Below are 10,210 nucleotides of genomic sequence, written 5' to 3'. Positions count from 1 at the left end.
TCTGAGGGCAATGTGTGGTGTGAATATAATACAGAGAATTCGTAGTTTGGAAGTTAGGAGGAGGTGCGGGATTACCAAAACTGTTGTCCAGAGGGCTGAGGAAGGGTTGTTGAGGTGGTTCGGACATGTAGAGAGAATGGAGCGAAACAGAGTGACTTCAAGAGTGTATCAGTCTGTAGTGGAAGGAAGGCGGGGTAGGGGTCGGCCTAGGAAAGGTTGGAGGGAGGGGGTAAAGGAGGTTTTGTGTGCGAGGGGCTTGGACTTCCAGCAGGCATGCGTGAGCGTGTTTGATAGGAGTGAATGGAGACAAATGGTTTTTAATACTTGACGTGCTGTTGGAGTGTGAGCAAAGTAACATTTATGAAGGGGTTCAGGGAAACCGGCAGGCCGGACTTGAGTCCTGGAGATGGGAAGTACAGTGTCTGCACTCTGAAGGAGGGGTCTTAATGTTGCAGTTTAAAAACTGTAGTGTAAAGCACCCTTCTGGCAAGACAGTGATGGAGTGAATGATGGTGAAAGTTTTTCTTTTTCGGGAAACCCTGCCTTGGTGGGAATCGGCCAGTGTGATAATAAAAAAAATAATATATATATATATATATATATATATATATATATATATATATATATATATATATATATATATATATATATATATATATATATATATATGAAATGAAAATTATGTCCTTTTTAAAATTTTCTCTTATACATTTAAAGATATGTTTTTTTTTTTCATTTTTGTTAATATAAAAATTAGTGATTTTGTAAAAAAAAAAGAAACTTAGGAAACTTACTTAAACTTATTATAACAAGCGCAATTTAATTTAGCCTAATCCAACTAAATATTTTTATATGATCAGTAACAAGACTGCGACTCGCTGGGTGCTAAAACCCGTGTTGCTTTAGCCCGCCTCTTGGTGAGTGAAAATTCACGACACTCTAACCCATAGGACCATCCAGTCCTACAAAGATCACGCACCCAGCAGAGCTAGGTGTTGTACCGTGATCCGAGAACATACGACGGTGTACGTGCCTCAGAGCTAATCTCATTCTATTCCCCGTTTGGTCTACTAGCCTTCACAAGCAGTATATATAGTATTGTAACCACGAATAAGTGGCATTTAATCAATAACAACACTGCGACTAGCCGGGGGCTCGAACCCGTGTTGTTTTAGCCTTCCTCATGATGAGAAAATTCACGACGCCATCCATCTGCTGGGTGCGTGATCTTTGTAGGATGGGATCGTCCTGTGGGTTAGAGTGTCGTGAATTTTCGCTCATCATGGAGCAGGCTAAAACAACACGGGTTCGATCCCCCGGCTAGTCGCAGTGTTGTTATTGATTAAATACCACTCGTTCGTGGTTACACTACAATATTTTATATAAGTTTACAATAATTTAATAATAAACACAATTAAATATATTTTTTTTCGTTAGGTTCTGTGGAAATTTTATTACATAATTTCCTAAATGTAGAACATATGAATGAATAATACAATAATTGTGTAATAAAATGTGATATTGTTTGGACCCTTCGAGAAATTTTAAGTAAAGGGGAGTGTGGGACAGCCAGTAGGGATGCCAGGGAGACGCCATATTGAATTTAATGAGTGAACACAGGACTGCATGATGCAATGTATTTCGGCGTCTTCCGAGGCCAAATTGGAGGGTTTTGGACTAAATTTGAAATAGGAACCTTTGTTAATGTCCCCTGCTGAAGAATTGGGACAGGAAATTTATGGGACCTCAAGAATTGCATGTGGAAGACAGAAAAATAGAGGACAACAATTCTCCTAGGAGCACCCCTCATCTAAGTGATGCTACCTATAATGTACAGTAGCTTTTACATTGCCCATCTTAAATTCTAGCTGCCAGGGGTAAGATTAGGGTGTGAACCATCAGCATTGTCTTCCGGTAATTAAATGGTAAGTGTTAATACCAGTTATATTTTGTGTATCAAGCAAGCCTAATCCTATGCAGTCCACAACTTTAATATACCAGAGTAGCTAGTTTTAACATTATAATTTTTAATTTAATGTCAGGTCTTAGATTTTTATGAGAGTGGTGAAGTGGGTAGTTGAAGGAGTCGCAATTCAGCGACATACTCTGACGAAGTCCCACTTACCTCACCCAAATTACTTGCAGGTGATTTGTCATAACAATAATAATAATAATAATAATAATAATAATAATAATAATAATAATAATTTTCAGAGGTTCAGAATGATTTTTGCGAAATTATTGCCTACACAAATTTTCGCTTGCCTTATTCGGCAAGAAGTTCATTGCTATTTAAGCCAAAATCGCAAGCTTTACTTATTCGGCACGACACACACACACACACACACACACACACACACACACACGCACACACACACACACACACACACACACACACACACATATATATATATATATATATATATATATATATATATATATATATATATATATATATATATATGGAGCATGTACATATCCAGTTGTCTGTGTAGCCTATATACAGTAATTGATTGCTTATCTGTTTGTGTTTACACTGGTGCTAATCAACGTATATCTTCACTTCTGAGTATCTCTGTATGTGTATTTGTTTATAAACCATAGTCTTACCCTCCCCATTTCTGTCACTGTCTCCTCGCATAGTAACTAGAAATAATGGCGTGTGTCTTTTTCACTGTCTCTCTCTCTCTTTTTTCGAAAGCTCCCTTTTGTGTTTCTGGTGCATGTAAAAACTTTTATAAAGCTGTGTCGCCAGCAGGAGCTTTCTCGTCTTTTTTTCCTCTGGTTTTATCCATCGTTGTTTCCGTGGTGCAAAAGCGTGTGCTCCATGCACAGTGTGTATCACCGCCTCCCCCACGGGCCCTCCCATCAGACGCACGTCCATATGCCATTAAACCCGAGAATTTGACACATGCGGTGTATTGGACATCCTTCACCCTGAGCATTATAGCCTTGTTCGACTTGTAAAACACCTCGTTAGGCTGTTTTCGCACTCGTGGTTCCCGGTTCCTAATTGGGAATGAGTTGGTTCGTGCGGTGGGCGCGTACGACAGCTGGTGGGGAATTTGGTTGTCGCGATGCGTTCGAACTCACATCTGTTTATATCAAGAACCAATGTAGCAAAACTCTTCCATGTGTTATGGCCTGTTAGCCCATAGTTTATTCTGATATCGGTTTATCAGTGCCATTTGACAGCAACAAGGGCATTTTTAAAAGGGAATGAAATATATGTTCATAAATGATTGCGAGCCGGGAGCGCAAATAGTTTAAATATATTTCGGTTGCTAAGGAGCGGCTGGCTGGGGCTGGGCGTGTGGCCATGGCGGGCGTGTGGTAGAATGCGCCCGGGGAGCAGATCAATGTTGCGCGAGTGAGTGAGCGCGCCAGGGAGGAGTGTAGCCTGGCTCCCCCACCTCAGACACTCGCCACAGCTGATACGGAAAACTACCACACCATAGCCGTTGCTGGCTCCCCTGCTGTATATCGTGGTGATAGTGGAAAGTGAGCATAATTTGAGAGCATTCCACGCTTTTGGAAAGTACTGAAGTGCTTGGATTCTGGTGAACTTTTGAAAACCACGCCCAAAGCGGAGGTGTAACTTCGAGTCTCCCTCTGGCCGAGGCGCGGACCAACCAGGAGCAAGCCCGCGCGCGCCAACCACTTCCCGCCCATACTGCGACTACTGAATACCGCTCCAGCTGCATATCTCTCCATTTAACTCCTCTTTCTCACTGAAACACCATGTCTGAAGAAGGTAAGCTTGTCAGTTTTGTCTCACACAATGTTCCGGAGTACATAGTTATTGCTCTTTGAGTCAGGAAAGGCGATTTTTTTGCGTAAAACTTGTGTTGCCAACTTGCTGGCAGCCTCGTGGCCCTGCCGACTTCAGGGCGTGGCAGCACAACAGGTTGGCGCGCAAACAAAGAAACGTCGAAAATTCCGAATATAACCTTTTCTCTGCTAGTCGTTCTAAGATTTGTTGTCACTGGCTACTTTCTGGTATCTAAAAAATGTAGCCAGTGAGAGTGAGGATTGTAGATGAGCCAAAAAAAATGGATCTGGGTATGAGGCGAGGCAGAGCTTAACAAGAGGGGGCGGCAAGGGCCAGAAAGTAAGAGAGTCAAGTCTGTTACGCTTCTTGTTGCGGGAGGAATAAACGGAATTTGTTAATTTGGAACTACTTTACATTAATAATGTTAGTCAAAAAGAACAAAAAGGCACAATACCGTTACTGGAACAATACACAAATAACCAGCACTTGGAGAGAAGCTTAAGATGACGTTTCGGTCCGTCTTGGACCATTTACAGTCACACTAACACGAAAGAACAGGCCAGTTCAATTTTCACTTTAAAACTTATTTATGGAAATGAGAGGCGGAAATTATCACATGTAGCACTGTAGCACATTATTCAAAATAACTCATGTAGCACAGACTACTGAAGATGACTCATGTAGCACAGACTACTGAAGATGACTCATGTAGCACAGACTACTGAAGATGACTCATGTAGCATAAACTACTTAAGATGACTCATGTAACACAGACTAAAGATAACTCATGTAGCACAGACTACTCACGATGACTCATGCAGCACAGACTACTCAAGATGACTCATGTAGCACAGACTACTCACGGTGACTCATGCAGCACAGACTACTCAAGATGACTCATGTAGCACAGACTACTCATGATGACTCATGCAGCACAGACTACTCAAGACGACTCATGCAGCACAGACTAAAGATAGCCCATGTAGCACAGACTACTCACGGTAACTCATGCAGCACAGACTACTCATGGTAATTCGTGTAGCACAGACTACTCATGGTAACTCATGTAGCACAGGCTACTCCTAATAACTCGTGTAGCACAGACTACTCACGATGACTCGTGTAGCACAGACTACTCATGGTAACTCGTGGAGCACAGAATTCTCATAGTAACTCATGTAGCACAGACTACTCACGATAACTCGTGTAGCACAGACTACTCACGATAACTCGTGTAGCACAGATTACTCATGTCATGTGTGGGGTTCGAAACGTGGATTGGGTAAGAACACTCACGTATGCTGGTTAGTACGTATAATTATAACGGAAAATATGGGAAGCACAGGCCCGCCCTGCCTCTCTGCTCTCTATCTTAAAAACTGACTCACGAATTGGGTCCTAGGGGTGAGCAGCGTTGAAAAACATGCTATAGTTAGCAGCAACATGAATAACAGTCAGTGATTCACGCAGACGGTTGGTAATGAGTCATACTACTGGTAACTGGTTACTGGTAACTGGTACTACTGGGAACTGATACTACTGAGAGCTCGGCGACGGTAACGTATGTCGTCCCGACATACAGCTAATGCAAACTAGAGACGTGTGAAGCAACATAATCAGCGAGATTGTCATTCTCGAGACTGCTTAAGGCTTCAAAGGAATTGTGAACGGGGATGGTGTACTCATTATCACCATGGGACGGTTTGATTGGGGCGCTCGAATTCCCCCGAATTGGAAGGAGCCTGGTTCTCAGTAGTATCAGTTCACAGTAGTACCAGTTACCAGTAACCAGTTACCAGTAGTATGACTCACTACCAACCGTCTGCGTGAATCACTGACTGTTATTCATGTTGCTGCTGGCTATAGCATGTTTTTGAACGCCGCTCACCCCTAGGACCCAATTCGTGAGTCAGTTTTTAAGATAGAGAGCAGAGAGGCAGGCCAGGCGTGGTGCTCCCCATATTTTCCCTCCAATATATGTACTAACCCAATCCACGATTCGAACCCCCACACATGACACTCATGGTAACTCATGTAGCACAGACTACTCACGATAACTCATGTAGCACAGACTACTCATGTTAACTCATGTAGCACAGACTACTCAAGGTAACTCATGTAGCACAGACTGCTCATGTTAACTCATGTAGCACAGACTACTCACGATAGCTCATGTAGCACAGACTACTCAAGATAACTCGTGTAGGACAGACTACTCAAGATAACTCATGTAGCACAGACTACGCAAGATAACTCGTGTAGCACAGACTACTCATGTTAACTCATGTAGCACAGACTACTCAAGATAACTCATGTAGCACAGACTACTCAAGATAACTCATGTAGCACAGACTACTCAAGATAATTCATGTAGCACAGACTACTCAAGATAATTCATGTAGCACAGACTACTCATGTTAACTCATGTAGTACAGACTACTCATGTTAACTCATGTGACACAGACTACTCATGTTAACTCATGTGACATAGACTACCCATGTAAACTCATGTGACACAGACTACTCATGTTAACTCATGTAGTACAGACTACTCATGTTAACTCATGTGACACAGACTACTCATGTTAACTCATGTGACATAGACTACCCATGTAAACTCATGTGACACAGACTACTCATGTTAACTCATGTAGCACAGAGTACTCACGATAACTCATGTAGCACAGACTACTCAAGATCACTTGTATAACACAGACTATTGAAGATCACACACTTCCGCTATTAGACTAGAATAAGCGATAATTATTTTGTCACTGTATAAAAAGCAAATACGTACTTATAATTGTCATAATTATTTAACAATAAATTTTCCGTGTATTAAGGTGAGGCTTATAGTGTTAGCACTCGGATATGTTACGCTGTTGAGCTTTTCTTCGAGTGTATTATAGTGACGAATGCTTTGATATGGAGACACGTCACAGGATGTTTTCAGGGGTCACGCCTCCGCAGCCCCGTGGATTAAAACCTGGTCAGCAAGGCTGTTACTGCTGGCCGCACGCAGCTTAGGATACGAACCGTACCCCGGCTGGTCACAGGAACTGACATGAGGAGCTTATCGAGTTTCCTCTTCAAGACAACAAAGCGTCTGTTAATTGCCTTCCCTCCTCTATGTATGATAGAAGTAGTTGAAGCCCTGTTCCTCTTACACTTACTGTTATATCTGAGTAACTGAAATATGTCCTCATTGAACATTTATGTGGCCCGGTGGTCTGGTGGCTGAAGCTCCCGCTTCACACACGGAGGGCCCGGGTTCGATTCCCGGCGGGTGGAAATTCCGACACGTTTCCTTACACCTATTGTCCTGTTCACCTAGCAGCAAATAGGTACCTGGGTGTTAGTCGACTGGTGTGGGTCGCATCCTGGGGGACAAGATTAAGGACCCTAATGGAAATAAGTTAGACAGTCCTCGATGACGCACTGACTTTCTTGGGTTATCCTGGGTGGCTAACCCTCCGGGGTTAAAAATCCGAACGAAATCTTATCTTATCTTATCTTATCATATTGTTTCATGTGGCACTCTCATGCAGATTCTAGGATGATACGATGTTGTTGTATATGACTCTGTCTATGTCGGATATGAAGATGAGGAAGAGGGTGGGGACGAGTACGTGCCTTGGGGAACCCAGCTTGTCACTTGAGCAGCCTCTGACTAATGCCCACTTTTCGAGTTATTCCTTATGCGTGAATTCTGTGCACCATGATTGCACTTGTCAAGGCTTTTCCGAAGTCTGTGTATATTACATCTTCATATTTGTTTGTCGTACAGCGCATCGAAGACCAAATCATAATGCTCCAGTAGCTGAGAGTTGCAGAAGCGACCTGCTCTAAACCCATGCTGATTTGGATTATACATTGATTGTAAATCCATATGTGTAGCAATCGTGCTATGGGACTATAGTTCTTTGCTATTGCTTTGCTGCCACCTTTGTGGAGTTGGGGCTATATCCATTGTTTTGAACGACTGTGAGGTGATCCGTGTCTAGGCTTCCTAACCATAGAATATTTAAGGCACGGAGTTCCACGAGTCCGGGCCTGGGGCAGAGTGCATGGGTATGCTATCAGTAGCTTTTTCGAAGTCAAGCGGGTTTAGGGTTTTGTCGAAAAATATGTAGATGTTGACAGAGCTTTGAGTTTTGTTCATGAAGAATTTATTTAGATTGTTGTAGTCTGATCAACGACTCACTAAACCCAGAGTTACGTTGACACCTCAGTATTTTACGTATTTCTTTTTCCTGGATTGTGCATTAGAGGTATTTTGGAGTTCTTTCAATGTCATTCAATGCTTTTATCTCCTTCTGTCTCCTGGACTTTGTGATTCATTCAATTAGAGTTCAGTATCTTTTGTTTCTCTAGACAGTGCTTCCTTCCGCACTTTAGATAGAAACCTTCATCGGGACGAGGTTTCGCTCTATCACGTAAGGATTTAATCAAGCTCATCACAGCGAAACGTTGTCCCAATGAAAGACGTCTTCCGAAACGTGTTTTCTTCACTGTTGTGGGCAGTGCGTTATTTGGATCTTAAAATGAATGGCATTACGCTACTCATAAACCCTTCCTTTTATCCCCATTACTAACACAGCTGCTGCTGTTTCTGCAGCCGTTACTGTTACTGTTAATTACGACAGCTGTTGCTGTTATTGTAGCTGCTACCGTTATTGCAGCAGCGGTTTTTATTTCTAGTTACCACAGCTGCTATTATTGCTGCTTCCTTCAAGATAGTATAAATAGCAATAATAGTAGATGGCGCTGTATTTACGTAAGATAGAATCGTAAGATAGAATATAACGGGATGCGGGCTATTGTGGCAGGGTGTAGCGTTGCAGCTGAGCAGCGGTGCTTTACTAAACAGTGCTCGTTGAATGCGCCTTTTTCTTTTTTTTAAATAACAAGCAACAGCTGATGGAGATTAATTTAAGGCATTCTAGGAATTTTTGAGTTACTCTTGGATTTTAATTTCTACTACTACTACTTATACTTTATTAATATTATTGTAAATTATTATACTGGTTTTATTTAAGCCACACATATAATTTAAAATTTTATATAGAAAATTATCAAGGATTTGTCCTAGGATGACCCAATAAAATCAAACAATGTAACTTTATTTCCATCGGAGTCACTGGACAGGATTTTAGCAAGATCAGATCACTTGTGTTGCCTCGCGACATACACAGAATTAGAGTAGCAGGTTAACTGTAGCTGTATATGTGGTAAAGCCCTTAGTTATGCATGGTATTTCGGGTAGTTATGAAAGGGTACTTGGCCGTGACTTAAGTTAGAACAAGAAGTAATAGATGCTCCTAACTTAGGGAGTGGAAGGTATGCCAGACTTACGAAAAACGGGAAGAGGCAGAGGTGGTAAACCTACAAAGAACAGGAAGAAACACATGAGCCAATCTTGGAGAGAACAAGAAGAACCAGATGTGCCAAACTTACAAAGAACAGGAAGAGGCAGAGGTGCCATACTTACAGAGAACAGGAAGAGGCAGAGGTGCCATACTTACAGAGAACAGGAAGAGGCAGAGGTGCCATACTTACAGAGAACAGGAAGAGGCAGAGGTGCCATACTTACAGAGAACAGGAAGAGGCAGAGGTGCCAAACTTACAAAGAACAGGAAGAGGCAGAGGTGCCATACTTACAGAGAACAGTAAGAGGCAGAGGTGCCATACTTACAGAGAACAGGAAGAGGCAGAGGTGCCAAACTTACAAAGAACAGGAAGAGGCAGAGGTGCCATACTTACAGAGAACAGGAAGAGGCAGAGGTGCCATACTTACAGAGAACAGGAAGAGGCAGAGGTGCCATACTTACAGAGAACAGGAAGAGGCAGAGGTGCCATACTTACAGAGAACAGGAAGAGGCAGAGGTGCCATACTTACAGAGAACAGGAAGAGGCAGAGGTGCCATACTTACAGAGAACAGGAAGAGGCAGAGGTGCCATACTTACAGAGAACAGGAAGAGGCAGAGGTGCCATACTTACAGAGAACAGGAAGAGGCAGAGGTGCCATACTTACAGAGAACAGGAAGAGGCAGAGGTGCCATACTTACAGAGAACAGGAAGAGGCAGAGGTGCCATACTTACAGAGAACAGGAAGAGGCAGAGGTGCCATACTTACAGAGAACAGGAAGAGGCAGAGGTGCCATACTTACAGAGAACAGGAAGAGGCAGAGGTGCCAAACTAAGAAAGAACGTTAAAGGCAAATGTGTCAAACTTGGAGAGAACGGAAAGAGACTGCTATGAACATCCCCAGTAAATTATTGGTAAGAATCAGACTGCCGACGTAGACCAGTAGACTTATTCATACTCACCCACTCCTTCCTCACTCACCCACTCCTTCCTCACTCACCCACTCCTTCCTCACTCACCCACTCCTTCCTCACTCACCCACTCCTTCCTCACTCACCCACTCCTTCCT

At 42.7% G+C, this 10,210-nt stretch overlaps 1 protein-coding gene across 5 annotated transcripts in view; it reads left to right on the top strand.

Annotated features, from left to right (window-relative positions):
- Nucleotides 1–10,210, top strand: part of LOC138852624 (uncharacterized) — a 356,307-nt gene that overhangs the window by 196,741 nt on the left and 149,356 nt on the right. The window contains exon 1 of one of the 5 annotated variants that reach the window (XM_070084401.1): nt 3,386–3,754. The exons of the other annotated variants lie outside the window; for them this stretch is intronic. Within the exon in view, the coding sequence (XP_069940502.1) occupies nt 3,742–3,754 (13 nt within the window). The 5' untranslated portion in view covers nt 3,386–3,741. Of the gene's footprint in view, nt 1–3,385; nt 3,755–10,210 lie in introns of those variants that run through there. 5 annotated transcript variants of the gene reach the window in all.

The sequence above is a fragment of the Cherax quadricarinatus genome, chromosome 13 (assembly GCF_038502225.1).
Source record: "Cherax quadricarinatus isolate ZL_2023a chromosome 13, ASM3850222v1, whole genome shotgun sequence".
NCBI classification, from domain to species: domain Eukaryota; kingdom Metazoa; phylum Arthropoda; class Malacostraca; order Decapoda; family Parastacidae; genus Cherax; species Cherax quadricarinatus.
Note: the sequence above shows the minus strand (reverse complement) of the source record. Positions and strands in the feature narration are given on the sequence as shown.